This window comes from Bicyclus anynana, chromosome 20 (assembly GCF_947172395.1).
Source record: "Bicyclus anynana chromosome 20, ilBicAnyn1.1, whole genome shotgun sequence".
NCBI lineage: Eukaryota > Metazoa > Arthropoda > Insecta > Lepidoptera > Nymphalidae > Bicyclus > Bicyclus anynana.
Genome location: NC_069102.1, coordinates 14,933,368 through 14,957,399, shown reverse-complemented (window position 1 = coordinate 14,957,399; position 24,032 = coordinate 14,933,368). Strand labels below are relative to the sequence as shown.

At 38.1% G+C, this 24,032-nt stretch overlaps 2 protein-coding genes across 2 annotated transcripts; both read left to right on the top strand.

Moving 5' to 3' along the window:
• The first annotated feature begins 6,298 nt into the window (after positions 1-6,298).
• LOC112050494 (cuticle protein 3-like) lies at positions 6,299-9,704 on the top strand. The gene is made up of 4 exons (XM_024088769.2): positions 6,299-6,402; positions 7,004-7,268; positions 7,903-8,130; positions 8,823-9,704. The coding sequence occupies exons 1-4, from the start codon at positions 6,394-6,396 to the stop codon at positions 8,927-8,929; spliced, it is 609 nt and encodes a 202-aa protein (XP_023944537.2). The 5' UTR covers positions 6,299-6,393; the 3' UTR covers positions 8,930-9,704.
• Positions 9,705-19,302: 9,598 nt separating this feature from the next.
• On the top strand, positions 19,303-22,647 carry LOC128199251 (uncharacterized). The gene is made up of 2 exons (XM_052887977.1): positions 19,303-20,878; positions 22,010-22,647. The coding sequence occupies exons 1-2, from the start codon at positions 19,303-19,305 to the stop codon at positions 22,645-22,647; spliced, it is 2,214 nt and encodes a 737-aa protein (XP_052743937.1).
• Positions 22,648-24,032: the final 1,385 nt, after the last annotated feature.

Below are 24,032 nucleotides of genomic sequence, written 5' to 3'. Positions count from 1 at the left end.
AAATTTACTTGATAGTAAAAATTCTCCTTGGATTCTAGACTACAACAATCGACAACACAGAGCTGGTACAGCTGTATAGCGGTGCTCTCTCCACATGTACTACTTTACTGCAGTACTTAGTTCGGTTTTTAAATGATTCTTCATAGTTTATCTAACTGGATTACTACTGGCCACGCTTCATGCTCGACAGAAACTCAATCATTCTGCAGCTCGCGCCGCCGCAGCGCCTGGCTTCAGTCCGGAGCAAACTCACCGCCACCACTAACTGCTCTGAAGTCATACAACGGCGCCAGACCAACACCATGCGCGATTATTCAACGGTTTATATTCGCTGCATCACTGTCACACCTTCGCACAGCCCTTTACTCTGGCATAGCACTGGATATTTTCCCTTCGTCAAAAGTTTAAAGAAATAGGTATACTAACAGTCTGCCAATATATATATAACAGTATAGTATATGTAAGACAAAATATAAATTTGTTCAAACGAAAAGGAGATTTAACTTCACATCTTACTAGACACGGGCATAAGTTAGTTATTTTTGCATATCGTCTCCAATGGTTTGGGTGTACTCTTCTATAACAAGATCCCCAAGACTGTGATGGACTTGCCAACGCGTAGCTTTAAGCAATGTGTTAAAAAACATTTACTTAGTCGAGGTTACTACAATATTGATGAGTTCCTTAAAGATAAAAGCGCTTGGAGGCCGTTGGATCAGCTTTCACCTTCACACAAAAAGTAAAAACTATAAGAAATTGTAATGTTATCATCAATTGTAAATTATAATACTGTATGATTTTTTTAAAAAAGAGCAACTGTTGAGATTCTTTTCGGTTTCTTCTCAGCAGAACCTGCCTTCCGAACCGGTGATAGAATCTTTACAAATAGTCAACCGACGTGTCAAAAGTGCTTGTAAACTGAGCCTACTTGAAATAAGTGATTTTTGATTTGATTTGATTTGCTTTGATATTCCTTGCGTTGGCAGAAAGTATTGCGCCATGCTTGTTTCTGCCAAGCACTGGGCAGTCTTACGAGTATGATGGTGGTATAACTACACACGCATACGTTACACTTTGGTCATCAACTTGTGTTGTGGAGTGTTACTTATAGTTGTAATATGTTGGCAGGATTGGTTGATACCACACTACGAGCAATATTGTAAAGGCGAAAGTTTGTGTGTAAGTGTGTATGTGATCCTCCTTTACGCTGCGGCCACTGGAGAGATTTGGCTGAAATTTGGAATGGAAATAGATTTTACTCTGGATTAACACATAGACTACTTTCATCCCGGAAAAATCCATGGACCCCACGGGTTTTGTGAAAAACTGAATTCCACGCGAACGAAGTCGTGAGCGTTCGCTAGTTAATTATAAAACACATAATCAATTATCGCTATATACAGCGCGTCTGTACTCTTAGCTCGGAATTTAATTAACGTCGCTAACATAACACGTTATAGGATTTAGTTATGAAAATTTATTGATTTCTCATAATACGCAACTCACTCAGAGATTTTCATAAATATTACAGAATTACTTCTTCTTTGACCGGCGACCCTGGCCCGGCGTCCGGGGCCATGACCGGTTTTGATTCTGGGTTCTCAGGCGTTATCCCATGATCCCATGATTAATTATAAATTGGAGTCGGACACTACCTAAATATGAAAACGGTGTGAAACTTGTCACATGGCAGGTACATCAACAGAAGAGTGCGCGTAACCTCCCTCAACCTCCCGTCCCTCACACCTACACCCATTGATCTATTGTGTGTATGTAGATCTATTGTGAGCCGACAGATTGAGGCATTGTCTGTCTGTCTCGCGCCACAACACAGCTGAGGACGATTATACGGCGCGTCCTATCGATCGGACGATGTCGAGGCCTTCCGCAGACGCTGCTGCTCGAGAGATGCGCGAGATGCTGCAGAGTGTACTAGTACACTACCGCAAGAGGTAACTGCGGAAGCACCAACTTGTATCACAATCAAATTCACCAACAAAACTGTCTGTCGTTTTTTGAGGAGGACGAGGTATACCCACACATCGAAAATATTGAACACCAATAAATATAATATTATCCTGTGTCCTGACACTATACATAACTATAAATTATTTTAAAGAGTATACACACACGTGTAATTTTAACACACTGAAACTATAACTACTAATAGTAGCATTTTATACGAACACGTTAGGGCATGATCATATAGTTTCATGATCTAGCAAAACGGGTCCTACAGCTAATTGGTCTGAGCCTCTTCTTCACTGTCACAATCTTATCAGAATTATAGTCATCATGTCTGTCTCTGTCACGATCATTATCAGATTTTAACGGCAATGACTGCTGTCATGTAAGACACTCAGGGGCGTGCATAAGGTAGGTAGGGTATGAAGATTAGGGTATGTACCTACTAGTAAGACAATGTAACCAAACTGGGAAAATGTGCAATGGATAATCATTCCCAAATCCCTAATTTGTTAGGGTATGCATTGCTTTAATCTATACTAATATTATAAAGAGGTAAAGTTTGTAAGTTTGTCACATTTTTTAAATGGGGTAATTTTCGGAACTACTGGTCCGATTTTAAAAATTCTTTCACCAGTAGAATGCTACATTATCGGGGAGTGCTATAGGCTATTTTATATTAGTATCATATATAACTACTGAGTTATCACGGGTTTTCTCTTACAGGTCGGACCGAAAATCCTCTTAAACAGACTTATTCGCATGCGCTGCCTTAACTATTGTGTAAAATTGAAATTAATGTATAAAGACTTTATGTATCTTTAAAAGTTCTACAAAAAAGTCCGCGACACCATATATCTATCTTCTATATATTAGCAGATATAGTACCTTTTGTGTTTTAAAAATTATTAATTTTATATACTTTGATTTACGTCATTATTTATACAACTTAACTTTAATCCTTATTAAAATAAATTATTTAATAATCACAAGGATATTATGGAGACAAGATTTGCCCTTTACAGTATGTTAATTACTTAAATAGTTTCGGAGATAATACAAAATTTCTAAAAGACACTCGCAAATAACGTAGCTTTCTATTGGTAAAACAATTTTCCAAATCGGTCCAGTAGATCCAGAGATTACCTCCTACAACCACACGAACTTTACCTCTTTATATTATTAGCATAGAAGTCTCTATTTCTCATGGTCATACCACCACTCTCGAAGGACTGGACCGATTTTGCTAAGGGTAGGAGTAAGATAGAGAAGTTAAAGGGTAGGGTAGGGTACGGGTAGGGAAGCGTAGGGGTAGTGTAGGGGTAGGGTAGGTTTAGGGCCGGGTTTAGGGTAGTGGTAGGGTAGAGGTACGGGTAGGATAGGGAAGTGGTAGGGTAGGGGAAGGATAGGCGTGAGATAGGGGTACGGGTGAGATAGGGGTAGGAAAGGGATAGGGTACGGGGAGGGTAGGGGTAGGATGGGGATAGGGTGTAGGTAAGGTAGGGTAGGAGTAGGAGTAGGTTTGGGGTAGGGTCGGGGTAGGGTAGGGTAGGGTTAGGGTAGATGTAGGGGTTGGGTAGGGTTGGGGTAGTGGTAGGGTAGGGTAGGGGTAGTAGTAAAGTTGACATCGAAATTTACGCGGACGAAGTCGCGGGCGTCCGCTAGTGCATGTATAAAGTGCACGCCACTAAGGACACTGGGGTTTTTACTATTAGTATTTACCTAAGAAGTTTACACTTGAAATAATACAGACTTACGTACAAAGACTAACTTAATGTTTAGTAGGCAATTTTTATTACTTTCTTGAAAAAAATCTCAGTATTACATATGCCGCTCCAGAACCTTCCGTCCTGGGTGAAATGCCGCATAAGTCAACAAGTGGACGGACTCACTGTCACTGCAGCACTAGGCCAAGTGTACTGCGCTACGACACGCAAGAGCATGGCTCGTGAACCGTTGCAGCCGACGACGCGATCTCGTTACTGCCAGTTGAGACATCGTAGATCGCATTGACTCAGAGCTGGACGGAGTTGCGGAGATGTTACAGAGTTAGTTAGTGAGCACTCTCTACTGCTCGCGGGGTAATACTATCTGTATCGCTTACGTGTGCCATCTTAATACTATAACTGCTAAAACTAAAGAACTATGAGTCTCATAGAGATGACGAACTCAAAAAGTTAATTAATTTAATTGAATTTACTTACTCGAAAATTCCACTCTTTAAATCGAATTTACATTTAAAAAAATACAAAAATTATTACCCAATATAAATAATTAATATATTCTTCAAAATATTTATATATTCTTCAAAACGCTTTCAAACGCTTATTTAAGATATTTTTACTATTTACGATTAAAAATTTTCATGCAGTATTAAGGAAATTAATTGAAAAGTAATTATAACTCCACGACTTCAACAAACGATCAGAATTAGCTCTGAGGAATCGAGGACTCGTTCGATATCCAGGTTGGACTATAATAATTAGTGTCGTACCCACTTTTTAGACGAATTTTTTAGACTATTTTCGACTAATTGGTCGGGAACAAAATATAACGGCATAATAATGCTAAAAAATATGATAAAATAATAAAATATCATAAAAGCTATGGCATATAGATAAAAAATATTTAAAAATACTACAAAAAGTTACTTTGAACTACTACAAGAAATTATTTTTTACATTTATAGAGGTCAGGAAAAAGTTATTAATGACGGAAGTCAGAGGTGTCGATTAGTTTTTGCAATGAGGATGAGAAATTTGGGTAAATAAGGCCAATATTAAGTCATCGTCATCAACCCATATTCGGCTCACTGCTGAGCTCGAGTCTCCTCTCAGAATGAGAGGGGTTAGGCCAATAGTCCACCACGCTGGCCCAATGCGGATTGGCAGACTTCACACACGCAGAGAATTAAGATAATTCTCTGGTATGTAGGTTTCCTCACGATATTTTCCTTCACCAATTGAGACACGTGATATTTAATTTCTTAAAATGCCCACAACTGAAAAGTTGGAGGTGCATACCCCGGACCGGATTCGAACCCACACCCTCCGGAATCGGAGGCAGAGGTCATATCCACAGCTCTAAAAATATTATAAATATTAAAATATTATAAATATTAAAATATTAAGTATTACAAAAAAATCAAAGATTGCTTGTGTGTGTGATGTTTGCAAAAAAAATGCTTTACTATTAGCATACTCTTAATTTAGATTAGATAGATTTATTTTGTCATAATCATTGAATCTTAAAATGTTGAATTGTATAAGCTATTACATATGTTTTTTTTTTATCTGTTTTGCTTTTAAATTAGGATTATACATAGTCTATTTAAATTTTTCATACACCAAATTATTATGGTAGAAAGTATCAGGGTCATATTATATTTAAGTAATCTTTGTAAACCTGCTTTCTGATGAATAAATAAATTATTATTATTATTATTATTATTATACATTTTAAAACCAGTCACGATCCCTGTTGTGTGCGGCAGGCCCTGTCTAGCGATCGCTAAGCTCTGCCCGAAATGTGCTCCACTTGTGCACTCGCCGCGCGCATCTCGTTACGCGTTACGCAACCGCGCACTGCCCGCCGGCGCTGCGGACTTGGGCCGAGCTTCGGCTGCTGCCGCACGGTCCTGGGTTCGGCCCACTCCTCATACTTACTGACACTTCGTTGGATCTATACTAATATTATAAAGCTGAAGAGTTTGTTTGATTGAACGCGCTAATCTCAGAAACTACTACAACGATTTGAAAAATTCTTTCTGTTTTAGATACCCCATTTATCGAGGAAGGCTATAGGCTATATGACGTCATTTTTTATAATTGTCGTGTCTTTCCATTATTCCCATATTTAAAAAAAATGAATACTTTGGGGTTAAATAGATAATGATTTTGTAAGTGATTGTGTTATTGAATGTATACTTTTTATTTCTAAAATATTTTTAATAGCGGACGCCCGCAACGTCTGCGTGGACTTTAGTTTTTTCATATCCTACGGGAACCTATGGACTTTTTTCGGGATGAAAGCCTATGTGTTAATCCAGAGTAAAATCTATTTTCATTTCAAATTTCAGCCAAATCGCTTCAGTAGCCGCATTGCAAAGGAGGAACAAACATACACACACACAAACTTTCGCATTTATAATATTAGCGTGATGCCCAGTGTACTAAGTCGATCACCATTCCTTGATACAACAATAAATGTCATAATTCATATAATATAATATGACGAGATGTAACGTGTAAAGTCGCGGGTAACACGCGCTACCAAAGTAGCAAAATGTTCTCAAGTCGCCAGTTCACGTGGCGCCACGGATGAGTGTGACTTAATAAGATCGTGCGTATATAGAAACTTTTTAGTATAAAAACCCGCGGAGAAATTTCAGACACGCATTCGCGTCTCCTCACCACACAAGTACACAAAATGAAACTGGTACGTTCAAATTTGCAAAAAAATCATAACTGGGTACTTACCTACCTACAATATTACTTTGCAATTACTTGAAACGGTGCAGTTGTGTTGTGCTTTCGAAACATTGGGTATTATTAATTTGTGTGTTATGTGTTTGACCTGTGTCGGCATATTCGGTTCATTAGAGTCAGTACTGAGAGAATACAGTTTTAACTAAAAAGTTCAAATTTTTCAGTAGTCTTCAGGGATGTTTATTAAAAGAGTGAAGTGACGATGTAGGTACCTACAGCCACCCGCGCTGTGCGAGCTGGGAGTAGAACTTACGATGTGACGATGTGCCTGGTGGTGCTGATTTTAGTGATATTTTTTCTTTAATAAATTCTTACCTGTAGTTATTGTATCAAAAAATCAAGAAGCCTAAATATACATCCACGGAGTTCTTGTCATTCTGTGTTGCGATGTCTTTTTCATAAAGCCTATACAAATGTCAATAACAAGGCTAATCTAAACTTCAGTTATAATTGTGTGCGTTGGGGAATTGGCTTGTCGATAAGATTTGTATGACTCGTCTGAACAGTTCCTACAGCACGGAGTTTAGACTAAGGCGATGGCTCACTTCCAGATAACATCCTTGACCGCCATCATCGCCGCGGCGTCGGCCGGCCGAGTGTTCAGCCAGCCGCCGGCGGAGCAGTTCGCGCACGCGCCGGACGTCTACCAGTCGGCGGCCGAGCTGCACGCCGCCGAGCCGCCGGGCGCACACGCGCAGGCGCCGGGCGCACACGGCGCGTACACGGCGCGGCCGGGCGACGCGCACGCGCAGATCCTCGCCTACCACTCGGAGAGCGACGGGCACAACTACCAGTACGCGTATGAGACTGACAACGGTGAGCTTCACTACAATACATCATTATCTGCCAATAGACGTCCACCGCTGGACATAAGCCTCTTTTATTGACTTTCAATTAACACGGTTTTGAGTTGCCTGTGTCCAACATCTTCCTGTAACCCTTTTAATATCGACCTTGTGGGACCAACATGTCCCGCCCGTTATTATTTCAGCTTTGCGACTCGTTGATTTATGTCGGTAACTTTGGTTGAACAGGCTCATAGTATCAAGTCTTGGAGCCGTCTCCAATTTGCTATTAGCTTATTTGTTATGGCATTCCATTTTCTCCATTAGGAGAGAGGAGTATTTGGAGCTTAGATACGACTCACGTAACACCGGCGCGGGGGGCGCGGGGGGCGCGGGGGCAGGCTGGTGGTCACGTCTGTGTCGCTGATATATTATCAGATGTTAATGATAATGTTCAAGTCTAATGGCTCGCGGTATTCTCTGAGGAAAAGATCTTTAAGTATATTTTACATCCCACTAGCCAGCCAGCCGCAGCCAGCGCGTTATTATATACGAAACCCCCATGAGCTGACTATTTGATCAGGCAGTCGGTTATTTTAAATCCTGCAAGAATGGATATCATTCAACGATTCAGAATGAATGCGAGGTTCGCACTGTGGTCGCAGGCATCAAGGCGCAGGAGACGGGCGCGGCGGCGCACGGCTCGCGCGCGCACGGCGGCTACTCGTACACGGGCGACGACGGGCACGTGTACTCCGTGGAGTACGTGGCCGACGAGCACGGCTTCCGCGCGGCCGGCGCGCACCTGCCCACGCCGCCGCCCATCCCCGCGGCCATCCTGCGCGCGCTCGAGCAGAACGCCCACGACGAGGCCGCGGGCATCCACGACGACGGTGAGGCCTCGCTGCTTCTGATTGTGTACTCGCTGTACACTTCTACGAGTACCACAGTCGCTTCGAGGGAAGGTTCTAAAAGAGGTTGAACGACTCTTGTGACTTGTGACACTCGCGCCTCAGGACCTGGTCGCGGCGCGCGAACTAGATCTAGCGTTAGTTGTTGACGTGAGCGCGGCTCAAAGAAACCGAACAATGTGAGGTCTTGCTTATTCATTGATATCGCATACAATTTACTTAGAGAGATTGCGGTAAATAAAAGAAATGAAAGTTAACATTAGGGACAAGAGTAAAATCCTTTTTATTCATTTATTTGTCATCAATAAATTTTCATTTAATTATCAACCCATATTCGATTCACTACTGAGTACGAGTCTCTTCTCAGAATGAGAGGGGTTAGGCCAATAGACCACCACGCTGGCCCAATGTGGATTGGCAGACTTCACACACGTAACGGCTAATATAACGGAACGGCTATATATTATATCATGTTTACCATAATATCATGTGTGTGTAATTGACTCACTTACTTAAGTTTACTAGCGAAGTAACAAATTACAGTAATTTTTAAGCTATCAGGTACCTCTCGTATTAAAATTATTCAAATACTTTAAAACTAAAACTATAACTAAATTGTGGTAATTATAAACGATTTGTGCTAATTTTCTTTATTTTTTCAATGTACATTACAGGTTCGTATCACGAACAGCACCAGCAAGCTCAGAACTACCAGCTCGACAGCTACCAGCAAGACGCCCACCACGCCGCGTCGCAGGCGGAGGGCGGTTACCAGCACTAGGCACTGAAAACGCCAGGCACAGTTTGTTCATGTCCTTTGTTGTTGCGAACATTTCATGTGAATGTCTTCCGTTTACTTGCATGACTGAATAGAGATAACACTGCTCTTGTAATTCTTAATCATTTTAATTTATTACAAGAACAGTTTTATATACGAGTAGGTACTATTTTTCTCTGACGATTGTGAAATAGAGATTAAAAATATTACCTTGGTTTACGGAAACTACGAGTATGATTTCTAAGAACTAGTTGTTTTTAAAGTCAATTTCATGTTCTGATTCGTATTCCTTAATAATTGTTGTCGTTGTGTTTTATTTTAAATGTCTTTATAATTAACTTTTACATAATCTGTAAATATTGTAAAAACAATAATTATGTATGATGTATGTTACGATAATCCCTTCCAATGAATACTGCTCATAGACACTTCTACTAAACACTTGCGCCCCGGTGTGAAAGATTCTTTGTTATCTGAATTACTTTAGTTTGCCAAATTGTCTATGTAACAGTTCCTCAGAATCAGATCCATGTACCTGCTCACGTGTGATTCAATAGTATGAATGAATATAATAACCGAGTGATTCAGAGCTTTCTAGTGCGGCTCTAACACAAGTAAATATTTACCTCATTTACGTTAATCGTAAATATTACGTCACGTAATATTTGTGTCAAAACTAGTCTCCTAAGTGTTAAGACTTTACTGAAATGTTTTATTCCTAATATGATAAGTCTGTTTTTCTCCTTGTTATTCCTATTATTGTTAATGTATTTTAATAAAGAAGTTACTTCCTTGATGTTTTTTTATTTACGAATTAGCTAACTATCATCACAACTATCGCATCACCGCCATGTCGGAGTATGTTACACCAGCGAGTGAGCAGATTACTTCACGAAATTTACATGTTATTTGGCCCAAAGGTATTTCATTTACATTCAAACCTAATAAAACAATTCAACCTTTTACTTTTACGTAAATGTAGATACCGTGTTATCTACTATTTACTACAGTTTACAACTAGACCCTGGTGAAGTGGCTAGCTCATTTGGTCGCTGTTTACGTGGTTTTTTCTGTCAACATTTATCGAGAGCTTCGAGTTGATAAAGACAATCGCGTCGCCAACTACGAAGGCTATTTAAGGTAATATAGTTTAAAATCATTTCGTACTCAAAGACTGCCTACTTCTGCCGGCGACTCATCGAACGCCTGCACTTGACTACAATCACGCTAATAAATCAAAATATGATTTGCAACATTTGTAAATAAAATATTAACACGGCATTTGTCTAAATGTACTGCCATTGCTCGGAAGCTAAACAATTGATTTACTTTTCTTTCTTATATAAAACAAACATCAATTATATATAAAACTAACTAACCGTACGTGTATAACGGGAAAAGGAAGCTGCTGATCATTACCGCCACAGGAGGCGTCGCTACAACTGACGCTCACGTGGGCGCCGCCCGCGCGTCGTCTTCACATTCCATTCCGCACCGCGCTGAGGGTGCGCTCCACTGGGGCCTGTTTGTGTTTTTTTAAAACGACACAAAATGATAAACTATAAGTCATTTATACATTTTATTATGGTCGAAAAAATAATCCAATGGCCAACTTTTTCTTAATGAAATTTTTTTTATTTTTTTTTTATTTCATAAAAGTGTAAGATTTTATATTTGGTTAATTACGCATTGGCACAAAACTTATGGGAATGGTAACTACGTGACTAAGACCGTTTTAAACCTTCTGGTATTAATTAAACTCCCGCTTAACCATCTTCTTAATTGATGATAAGCTATAGTCATTAGTGATATAATTAATTATTATGGGCAATCTTATCCAATGTCTTATGTGCTTTAGTAGTTTGTACTATAAAGTACTCAAATTAAATATTGGTGTCATATGCAGGATTTTATCTAAACTGATATTATAAAGAAGAAAATTTGATTGTTAATTTGTTTGTTTGCATATAAATAGGCTTAAACTATAAAACTAATAGGAAAAATTATTTAACTTTTGGGAAGCTACTGAGAGAGCTTTAGGCCATATTTAATACACGGGTGAAATCGCGAGGTTCTGCTAGTTATTACTTTTGAGTTCTGATACAAATTCTGTAAATAATTATTGTCGTTTTGATTTTTAAAAAAAACGTCATTTACCGAGCTCGTCGAAAGAGATGAATCATAACGTCCTCCTAGCTCAAGAAATACCTACATCGTTACAGTACATGCAGTAACATAAAAAATATTCAGATAAATAAATGAAGCGGTACAAAGTGAACAACGCCAGTCACCGGCCGTCGGCGCAAGGCCGCGGATGTATTCGGAGAGATTATCCGCGGCGGAGGATGCGCGGCGTCGGCGGCTCACTCGTTGCAGCTCGCGCGGAGAGCGGTGACTTTGACCGACATACGCGCAGACACACAGACACACTGCATTACTGCTGAAGTGTTTTGTGCACTTTTACTTTTACTCTTTGCATTATAGTCCATATCAATTAGGGTAAGGGACGCCAGCAAATCAATTTTGCAAAAAAACTTTCGTTAAATTCTGTTACAAACGAACTCCGCGGGAACGATTATTTTTACGTAATAAAAAGTAGCCTATGTTCTGCTTTTGTCTGTATACAAATCGGTTCAGTGGTTTAGCTGTGGGAAGGTAACACACAGACAAACATACTTTCGCATTTACAATATTATAGTATGAGGACTAGGTGGCAGGTGTCATTTCCTGAATTCATCTGATTTCAAAACTAGTCGTCTAGTCCTGTAGCAAGTCCCCTGTTCCACCAAACAAAACGTGTGGCCACAGCATTAGGCATACAGCCATGATATCTAGCACTATCCTGAACATGTACTCGTATGTAGATGTATGTAAACAAATTATGTTATGTACTATCATGAAATTTCAGATGTAAAAGTTATACACCTTTGTAATCTCTCATAATTATTATGATGTACGATTGCCTTTTGAAGTTGCCCATCCTAATTTCAAAGTTCAAACCTACCCTTATCTATGATAGGAGCAAGGGAAATCTCAGCGTTTATAGAAGGACGAAGATCTGACCATCACAGGTCCTACGAGTGGAACAGCGTCGCCTGACACAGCAACACTCAGCAACACACAGCAATGTAATTCAATGCGTACATAATTTTAGATGTTAAGCCTCATGCTTCATGAAGTAGTCATTTTATTTTCGGTTAGAAAGGGCTAGTTGAGCACATTAACCGATCCCAATAAAAAAACTATGCACTCGTACGCGAAACAGCGGATACGTTAGCAACGTCAACAAATATCAAAGGATGGGCAAACTTGTTATCGACAAAAAACTAATACTTCTTGAACACAGCGCTCGGCACCGAGCACCGAGCGGCGGAGCCCTGCGGTGAGGAATTAATAACAAATTACATAAAAGTCAAGTCTGCAGATAAAGTTCAAACGCAACACGGACTTACGTCTAAATATCACCGCGGACGAGTTTAGGGTTCCGCGGACGATGTGCGGACGGAGACCACTCGATAACGTTAAAAATAACAATCGTCTTAACTATTTTGTATATAATTTTGTTATTTTATTTTTACTAGCTGTATTAACTAACCGAGAGCTTTATACAGTATACTGATGCTTTGTGTCGGCATCTACTTATTCACAAAATATTTAAGTTTTTAAGTTCACCTGATAATTGATGACGATCAATTGATCATTCGGTTATTTTTACATTAATTAAGGTAAAAAATTATTTACAAAATTAGTACTGAACCAATTTTGTATTTTTTTTTCGGAAATTCCGGAGACTACCGGCTAGAATACCACAAACTTCATCTCTTTATAATTTAGAAAATTACAATTGAAAAGAGACCAAAGATCCGTATATAAACAAATGTCTTACGATTATAGAGTGGGCTGATTAAATTAATCTTGGAACATGAACACTGGATTTCTTAAATGATCTCAACTCCGCCGTATCATCATCGTACGGAACCCACCGTCGGCAGGCGCGCTCACATGTGATCGCCGCTTGTCGTATGGACGTTGCGTCCAACGTTGCCACATCCTCGCTCTGCGCCCAAATAAATGGAGATAATCATATGCAATCATCATTAATCATCGGCGCAAGGACGACATAGGCCGGGCGCTAGATGCTGTATAGGCACAGTAAAGATATTACAACCAGTAGTTGGACTTCATACTAGAGGTCGAAACGCGAGCTATACCTACGCACCTCGAACATGGGGTGATCGTAGGGTGAAGACAGTCGCGACTGTGCCGCGGTGACGAACGAACGCACGGTGTATTAACAGAGTACCTAAAGTGTATTAATAGTATTAGATTTTTTTAATTATGACCAGTAGGAAATACTGTGCCGTTTTTGGATGCATGAATTCAAAATTATCCCATCCAGAGATAACTTTTTTTAAGTTACCTGGAAACTCTGAAAGGTAAGACTTTAAAATAAATTTACTTATTAGTAGGTAGGTACATAATCTTGTATTTTTTAATGGATAAGGTATTTCCTTTTATCTCCAGAATAAAGGTAGGTATCTGGATTAGTAAATAAAGTGAATAGAGTAAAGGAAAGTGATTGACACGATTGAAATAGGTAGTTATACGCGGTTCATGAATCACGATACAGTAGGTACGATAAGCTTGTGTTAAAACCTCGACTGCTTGTACAATGTTTTGTGTGACTGTGCTCGGATCATTTGTGTTTTGTTACCCGACTGCGGCGAAGCCCAAAGGAGGAGTATGTGTTTGAATGTTATGACTTGTTGTTGTATGCGGGCGACGGGAGGAAAGGACTGCGCGGGTGTGAAGTCGTACGCGCTGGGCATCGTTACCCCCCTCCCGGACCGCGCCGACCTTCGGGAGTGTTACAAACAAATTTGCCAAGTACACATACTGATAAATGATATGTCATTAGACTCGTCTAGATAGATAGGATATGTCACTGGGTAACTTAGTTCTTAAAAAATCAAAATGGCGGATTTTATGCGCTTTAATGTGCAAGCTCATAAAACTTTTGCTCAGCTTGGCATTGGTGACAAGAATTTTAACCGACTTCCAAAAAGGATCGTATCGTATTTACAGCGATATTTCCGTCATTTGTAAACCGTTTCTTTTTTGTTTGGATGAATATTCTTTCAGGTTAGTCCCATTTTTTTCATGTCAGGATCTGATAATGGCATCCTAGAGAAATCTAGGGGAACTATCGTATCGTAGGGACAATTAGTGCGTTTGTTCATTGTTTCATTATCTATTATAAATCACTACAATTTCATGAAGGTATTTATCTTTTTTTTTATTTGTTCACGTAGTGTGGAGGTAATATCTAGATGGCATCACCAAAATAAATATGTTTAAGAATACGACCAATCCTTCAAGATCATTAACGTAGTATCAGCCTTAATTAAATCAACCAATCAAAAAACATGCGTTTTTATTTATCACTTCCCATTTTACTACAATTTACAAAGTATTTTATTTGTTTATATAAAAAAAGTTTATTTACAATCACAAAACTAAGTGGAAACACAAAGTTAGCAAATGTAATTAAATTGCTGCAGGCGGGCAGCCCTATGACATGTTTACGGAGCGCGCGGCTGTAGGTATTTATTTCAAAAATCCGGCCGAGTTATTATACTGCTTGTAATATCTTTACTGTGGTATAGGCCTCAATTGTACCTAATGAGGCTAATTCTGTTGTACGCAAATTCTTAATAATTGCCTTCTTTCCAAAAAGGTTTCGACATCTCTACATTGTATCAATTGTTACAGTTCTTCTAGTTGTTGAGTTTTTCTCAGCTGAGCGACAAGACGTGATCAGTATGTTATTCTAACAGTGCTGTAACACGGAAAGTATCCAAATTTTCATAAGTTATCATACGAAAAAGCATGCATATATTATATTTGCGAGTAGGTACTTCCTATAAAATATTTATAAAAGTAGCCGACGCGCGGTTTCATCTGAATAGTTCCCATTCTTGTAAAATACGGGGACAAAATATATTAATTCAGTTCACGGTTTAAAACAATATTAGTGACATATCCAGTGTACTAAGGATGAAGTGAAGAATACTCGTACATTGTGTTGCTTAAGTTCACAGGCATCACATTAATCTTGTAAACCGACAACATAGCTTGTATATAGTTGAGTTACTTATGTTGGTGTTAGATTTATATGTATCTAATTGGCACCTCGCTATCGCAAGATCACAAAACGGATCTATGTAACTGGTAGCTGCTAGGTAATATGAGGTAGATGTCGTGTGAAGTGTTTTATCGTCGCACTTCGCAAGTTTCCGGTGATCGTGTGTACTAACTAACTACACATCAATATTGAACGAGTAGCGAGTAATTAAAGTGAATGACTCCGTCGGCGCAGCGGCCGACGGCCGACACCGGAGGCGCTGCTGATGATGACTTCAGCGACTTACACTCACACACTCACCACTAGTGTCAGTTTATGTAGTGTAGGAAATAGTAGTCTGAGATGGATATGACGTCTGGTGGCGCGACTTATTTTCGTAAAGAGTGGGGAGTTAGTAAGGCGCTCGTCGTGCGGTTGGCTTCAGTATACTCGTGGCGTTCGAGCCGTCCACATTTCTTGTTCTGTAATTCTTTATGGGGTACTTGGGATAGGCGGGGAGAGTGACTTGAGTGGAAAAGGAGAGTGTTGGTTAACCGTAAAGAACTCTACACACAAAATTCACAATTACGTGACTCCATTCAAGGTCATTCTCTGCTATTCTAGGGTATTCGAACTGAGCGACTGGGTATTTTGCTGGCTAATTTTTATTATGTAACATGGCTAGTCAGCCATTCTTAATCTATGCCAGTAATATTGCTCTTGCCAACTGAATGCAAAGCTCGCGCTAGCCGTCCCACAAATATTGATTCCAATTGACAACTCTTGGGATTAAACAAATTTCTAATTAACACTTCTGCATACTTACTATAAACTATACTGATATCGCAGCAGCTGCTCGAATGTGTTAATACACCATAACTTAATTAACTTGACGATCTATTGCTAAGTAAACATATATACATCTAATAGCCGCGACCTTGGCGGTCGGCGCGCGGAGCGGTGCGGAGTGTAGCAACTTGCAGCTGATACATCTGCTGCAATTAAAAGCTATCCTCTCTAACATAAAGCATGTCTTTATCTAACATACGGTCAAGTGTGAACCGCGTCCTCGATTTAAAGGTTCGAATCATACCTAACGAACGACTATAGTTAGGATTGTTCCGTATTGCAGTAACTAATTTATTGACTACGATTTTATTTAGACCATAATATTAAGATGAAAGCTAGTAATTTATGGCTACTAATTTATTTATAATATTTATTATATATATTTATAGTTAGTAATTTATGGCTATTATAAGTTTTTCCGACTCCTAGGCCTGAAGTTTTTGTTTTATTCACAGACAAGTTATACTTTGGTTGTAATATCCTGACTAAGCAGCCTAAGGTTATACATATTATAACCAGTTAAGTTGTCTTCAAAATTTACAATACTTATTAATTTTATAATACACCTACAATAGATAAGTGATCTGATTTTAAAATTATGGTGTCACTTTTTAATTGTATTTAATATTTCGACAGAATTGAAATAGGTCCGCTCAAAATAACATACTCGTAATACATAGGCTAAAGGCACAGAATACACAAGTCCAAGTAGTACAGGACAGTAAACGTTCAGACTGCTCAGCGCGAGGAGTGTGCGCTGCCGGTGCGCAGAGGTCGTCTCGCTCATGAGCAGTTCGTTACTTCAGCGGCGGAGCTTTTGTTTGATTGTTTTATTGACGCTCTTTTGTTGTTTTACAACAATCATTATAATATAATTGATAGATTATATTGTTGCTGTTTAAATCGATAAAAGTTGTCATGACCGCCGATAGATGGCGTTAGTAGTCGTCTAACTCACGCTACCATTGTTCCAATTCGATATCATATAAGTTGAACGAATAAGCCCACCGCGAGGTTGATACTTAATATTAGTTTCTATATATATTGTGAAGTGAGTAATAAAAGTTAGTTAAAAAGAGTGTTGTGTTTAATTGTAGTAAAGTGATCGAACATTATGGTGCCGAAACCCGGGAATAGGGATAAACTGTGAGTAAAAGAACTTAGAAAATAAAATCAGTGAAAAGACTTAGTGCAATCGCGAGTGTTTGTAAAAAAGACTTAGAAAATTCATACCTGTATTAACATAGAAAAATTTCGCTCCAAAAAAGACTTTGAAAATTTATACCTGTATTGACTTAGAAAAATTTCTCTTGTGAACAAATATAATAATTTCGCCTGTGAATAATTAAGAAGCAGTCAATTAATTGTGTTCGAACTTTTTTTCATGTTTTGTTAACCGGACATTTTAGTGACAACTGTATCATTGAACTATAAATTATTTGGACATTCTTTATTATTGAACTTTACATAAACGAACTTTGTTTTTAAATTAAATTAGTGGTGTTAACATTTGAAAATAAAGATGCAGTCATTAATACTTGTTCAAGAAGATCGTTTTGAAAACTTAACAAAATCGGAAAGAAATTTTAAAAAATCACCTAAAGAGAGGTTAACAAAATCTTATACAGAATCGAGATTAGAGTCTGCAGATACATTATGGAGTGAATTTAAGTCAGATCATCGAGAAATTGTGGCTCAAGCAACTAAAGAGATCAAAAAGGAATTATCATATTTTACTGAAGATTTATACGAACAATTTGAGGAATTTTACACTACCTACAAATCATTATTAAAAACTAAACTCGAGCAATTTAAATCTACAATAGAAAATGTTAACGTTGCTATGCCTAATGTCGGGTCGTGTTCAACGCATAACGAAGTACATTTATCATTAATCAAACTACCCTCATTTAATGGAAAATATTGTGAATGGCAATCTTTTCATGATTTATTCGAGAGTTTAATTCACACTAACAGAAGGTTACAAAGCGTTCAGAAACTTCATTATTTAAAGAGTTGTCTAAGTGGAGAACCTGAAGTTTTATTACGAAATTTAACCATTACTGATGCAAGCTACGAGGAAGCGTGGACATTATTGAAAAGGCGATACGATAATAAAAGATTCAATTGTAACGCCACACTGAAGACACTATTCTCCATTAAACAAATGAGTCATGAGTCGGCTAATGCACTTAAACTTATTCTTGACACAACATTGAGTTGTCTTAAGCAGCTGAAGAATTTAGGCATTGATATTAATTCTTGGGACGCAGTCCTGATATATCTAGTGATTTCCAAGTTAGATACCGAATCTCACAAACAATGGGAAATCCAAATGAGCAATTTTGCATCTGATGAACTGCCTAAATGGAGTCAACTTGCCGAATTCCTAGAGACCAGATTCCGAGCATTAGAAATGATAGATACCAGTAAAGCTAAGGCTTCTAGTCAAGGCAATCAAGTATCCAAATCTAAATCCTTTCACACTTCAGTTCTTGACAAAACCAAAACGGTTAAGGATCCAATTTGTGCATTATGTGAAGGGAATCACTATCTTTATGCCTGTAAGAAATTTGGAATGCAACAGTCAAAAGAGAGACAAGACTTTGTACAGGCTAAGCGGCTGTGTTTTAACTGCTTGGCGCCGACTCATTCAGTAAAGAACTGTAGACTATCAAAATCATGTCAAAAATGTGGTAGACGTCATCACACACTCTTACACAATAACAAAGAGACTGATGTTTCTTTTAGTACTGATGAGAACTTAAATCAAGAAACTAATACAACCCACCATCAAACGCAACCATCAACTTCGTTGGGAACCGAAAAGAAAATTATTTCAAGCTTCTCGACTGAGAAGCATCAACCTAGCGAAGTCCTACTTGCAACTGCGCGTTTGAAAACAAGAGATCGAAACGGCTGTGAGCACCACATCAGAGCATTGTTAGATCAGGGCTCACAGGCCTCATTCATCACGGAAGCTACAACTCAACTGCTTGGACTTAAGCGCTCACCAGTCAATGGTTGGGTGTCAGGTTTGGGGCATGGCGAAACGAGAATTAAGTACATGGTTTCGTTACATGTCGAATCACGTCAGAATCCAGCAAATTCAATCCAAGTAGATGCATATGTGCTGAAATCATTTTCATGGTCACTTCCGTCGAGCAATCTTAAATCATCTGATCACCTAGAAATAGGAGATTCATTTCTTGCTGATCCAGACTATGCGATTCCCAGTAAGATTGACATTTTACTTGGGGCAGATGCATATAGTGAAATATTAATTGAGGGCATGATCAAACATCCAAAAGATAATTTAATTGCACAAAACACAATCTTTGGATGGATTATATCAGGAAGAATTTCGAGAGACACAAATACAAAGTATAAAAGAGTAGTTAACATGCACCTTAAAATTAGAGACGACAATTTATTGAAACAATTTTGGGAACTTGAGACAGAACCAAATAACATTTTCCAAAAGAAGCTTACGAATGAAGAAATCAAATGTGAAAATTTATTTCAATCAACTACCACGAGAGATAACGATGGGCGGTACGTTGTGAGACTGCCGTTCAAAATAGAAAACCCTGAATGTGAAGAAGGACAGTTTAGAGAGTTAGCTTTGAAAAGATTTTATTCTACTGAGAAAAGGTTACTAAAGAATCCTAAACATTATGAAGAATATCAGAAAGTTATGAAAGAATATCTTACACTAAATCATATGAAGTTGATAGAAAGTGAACAAGAAATAGCAGATCCTACAGCAGTTTACCTATCACATCACGCAGTAGTCAGGGAAGACAAGGACACGACGAAACTAAGAATAGTTTTTGATGCTTCCCAAAAGGGTGTAAATAATGTCTCATTGAATGACAGCCTATTAATAGGTCCAAAATTACAACAAGACCTGAGACATTTGTTGATGAGGTGGCGTTGTGGAAAAATTGCTATAGTGGCTGATATAGTAAAAATGTACCGTCAAGTCAGAGTACATGACGATGACACAAAATATCAACGTATACTCTGGAGACCCGATCCTAATCAGCCAATACAACATTACAAGTTACTTACCCTGACTTTTGGAACTGCTTGTGCACCCTATCTCGCAGTAAAGTGTTTACAACAAATAGCTAAAGATGAAGGTTATAAATATCCGATGGCTGCTGAAAGAGTATTAAAAGATTTTTACGTGGATGATCTGATGACTACATGTAAATCTGAAAAAGAATCTAAATTGATGTACAATGAAATGAACAATCTACTACATGGATCAGGCTTTCAACTTCAGAAATGGAGTAGTAATAGTGAAAACTTTCTAAAATACGCGAGTGAAGAAACAACTAGTTCTGATCAATCAATAAAAATCAAGGCTAACGATACATTAAAGGTTTTGGGCATTACTTGGAACCGAACAGCAGATGATTTTGAATTTGAAATAAATTTACAAAACACAAACGATGAGATTACTAAGAGAAGAATTCTTTCAGAGATAGCTAGATTGTACGATCCAATGGGATGGATCGCACCTGTTATAGTCAAGGCCAAAATTTATATACAAAGGTTATGGCAAGCAAATTTAGATTGGGATGACACATTACCTGAAAATCTCTTAACTGACTGGTTAAACTTTAGGACAGATTTAGTCAACCTCAAAAATGTTAAAATTCCTAGATGGATGAAGCTGACAGATAATTCACATCGAGAGTTACATGCGTTTGCTGATGCATCTAAATCAGCTTATGCAGCAGTTATTTATCTGAGAACAGTGGACATAGAAGGTAATGTTCATGTGAGTTTGGTTACAGCCAAGACGAAGGTTGCACCAATAGAGAAAGAGGTATCTATTCCGAGATTAGAACTTTGCGGTGCACTTTTGGCTGCGAAGTTATTATACGAAGTATCCCAAGTGTTAGACATAAGTATAAATAACACATTTGCTTGGACTGACTCGACTGTGGTGTTGGCATGGCTACGAGGTTTGCCGAATCGCTGGACAACGTTTGTTAGTAATCGAGTATCCGAAATTATTAACATTGTTGATTATGAACGATGGAGTCACGTAACGACAGATTTTAATCCGGCTGACTGTGCTTCGAGAGGCCTGCAGCCATCAGAATTATTAGATCATGAACTTTGGTGGAAAGGTCCGCAATGGCTTTACAGTAGAGAACTCGAATGTAACAAAACAGAATTTAATACACACGAAGAAGAGAAACCTATGAAGACTTGTGTAGCAATAAAAGAAACAGAAGACAAATTTCCATGGACTAAATTTTCATCATTATCAAAAGCACTAAGAATTCTATCACTGTGTAAAAGATTTTTAAAATTAACAAGATTATCAAAGGAGGAAAGACACAAAATTAAACCTATAATAACTGCAGACGAATTGGATAGTACGTTACATATTTGCATTAAACAGGCTCAAGAAATTGAATTTGGCGAAGAACTAAAAGATATTAAAAGTCGTGGCTATGTACGTAAAAAGAGCGTACTTCACACACTTCTTCCATATATTGATGAGAAGGGTCTTTTAAGAGTAGGTGGACGAATAAAACTTGCGAACGCAAAGTATGACACCAGGCATCCTATTATTATGCCTACTAAAAGCCATCTTTCAAAACTTATAATAAAAGATGTTCACCAGAAAACATTACATGGGGGACCTCAAATAATGCTGAATATGATACGAGAGAGATACTGGATCATTAGAGGAAAAGAACAAGTAAAGAAACATTACAGAGATTGTGTAGTATGTCTAAGATACTCAAAGACAAAAAAGGTACCATTAATGGGACAATTGCCAGAAGTTAGACTTAAGCCAAGTAAACCCTTTAAATCTACAGGTGTCGACTATTGTGGTCCAATAAATGTGAGAGTTTCACCTGGCAGAGGAGTGAGGTCTTATAAGGGATATATTGCACTATTCATTTGCATGGTGACTCGTGCAATTCACCTGGAAGTCGTCTCTGACTTGTCGGCTAAAGGTTTTATATCGTGTTATAGAAGATTTGTTTCTAGACGCGGATTTTGTCAAAATTTGTACAGTGATAACGGTACCAATTTTGTCGGTGCTGATAAAATTCTAAGGGAAATGTTTGATTCAGCAAAATCCGATATCCCTAATGAAATAGCCCAAATACTTAGCATAGAGGGAACAACATGGCACTTCATTCCACCACACTCGCCCAATTTTGGTGGTATCTGGGAAGCGGGAGTACGTTCTGCAAAGACGCATTTGAAAAAGGTTATAGGTGACAGCACACTCACCTTTGAGGAACTATCCACAGTTTTGGCACAAGTTGAAGCGTGCTTAAACTCACGTCCAATCACCCAACTCAGCGATAGTCCTGATGACCCTGTACCATTAACTCCAGGCCACTTCCTAGTGGGTGAGCCATTAATTGCAATACCCGATCAATACAATACTGATGAGAAAATCTCTGGAATAGAGAGATGGAGACTAATGCAAAAGATGGTAAATGACTTTTGGAAGAGATGGTCCAAAGAATATTTAGTCACTTTAAGTCAAAGATACAAATGGACTACTGAAAGGAATGAACCTGAAATAGATGACATTGTAATTGTTAAAGAAGATAACATCCCTCCGGCCAAATGGGTTCTAGGAAAGATCGTAGAGAAACATACTGGCAAGGACAACATAACTAGAGTAGTAACTATTAAGTGTAAAAATAATTTTCTTAAAAGACCTGTCAGTAAACTATGTTTCTTACCTAAAGCTTAGTATAAAGTTAATTATCTTAATAATTGTCACGGTGGGCGGTAGCTAACTTGTTACATTATTGTTATTTGTGTTTACATTTATACTGTTAGAAGTTCAAGATTAACATATTACTTCAACTTGTTCATTGTTACCCACATTTCATTTCATTAAGGCTTAACATCTATTGTTCTAACTTTATTGGCATTGATTTGCTTTACTTTGTTTAGAGTAAATTTTATCTGAAGCTTGTATTGAATCATTGTGTTTGTTTTTTTGTAAGTAATTATTGTTAACCTTAATTTGCAAAATCATTTAAATCACTTTCTTTGAATTTGGTGAATTTTAGTTTGTTTCATTTTATTAATGTATGTTTATTTAAAGGACAAGTCCTTGATGGGCGGAATGTTTAAATCGATAAAAGTTGTCATGACCGCCGATAGATGGCGTTAGTAGTCGTCTAACTCACGCTACCATTGTTCCAATTCGATATCATATAAGTTGAACGAATAAGCCCACCGCGAGGTTGATACTTAATATTAGTTTCTATATATATTGTGAAGTGAGTAATAAAAGTTAGTTAAAAAGAGTGTTGTGTTTAATTGTAGTAAAGTGATCGAACAGTTGCGTTGATTAGGATTCTGTATTGGAATTTGTAAATCCTTGAAATATTTTTGCCAGGCACCATTTGGAAAGAATGATTATGTTTCTGAATTAATTTGAATCGTATGAAAAGGATTCTTGGGCTCAAGCTTAAAATATTTTTGGTTACTTTTAATAATTTTCAGTTTATGACTAAGAATTATTTGTACTGGTATTGTATTCTTGAATTAATACATCACTGGCTTGGCAATGACTTCAAAGTGATCAATAGGTAGAAAATATTATAATTATATTTTTCCCTTTTTAGTTTCGTGGCTACGTTAATGTTTCGGAGTCGGTTGTATTAAAAAAAAAATATTCGTTAACAATTTACAATAGCGTAGAAATATTTCGTAGAAGCGATCGTCGTACCAGTGAGCATCGTCTGCGTCAACAGACCCTCCGCACAGACTCATCACTGCGCTGCCAAAGCTCTACTACGAGTATATGACAATGTGTTTCACCCGGACGTGCCGCGGAGATGGTCCTCACCGGCCGGCCGCAGACCTTGACGAGAGCCCTTTAAGCCGCAGCTAGGCTCGTAAATCACATTAATAGCTGCAAATACCACTCAGATATCCTACATACGAGATTATATAAACATTATCAGTTTACTTATTTGAATAACTTATGTCCAACGTTAGAAACTGAAATATATTATTTTAATCCTTTACTCCTACGGAATACATTCGGCACGGAGATGTCTCTTGGTTGGAGTGGAGGGTTACAATGGAGAAAATTCCTTTTCACATCCTAACAATTTCAAA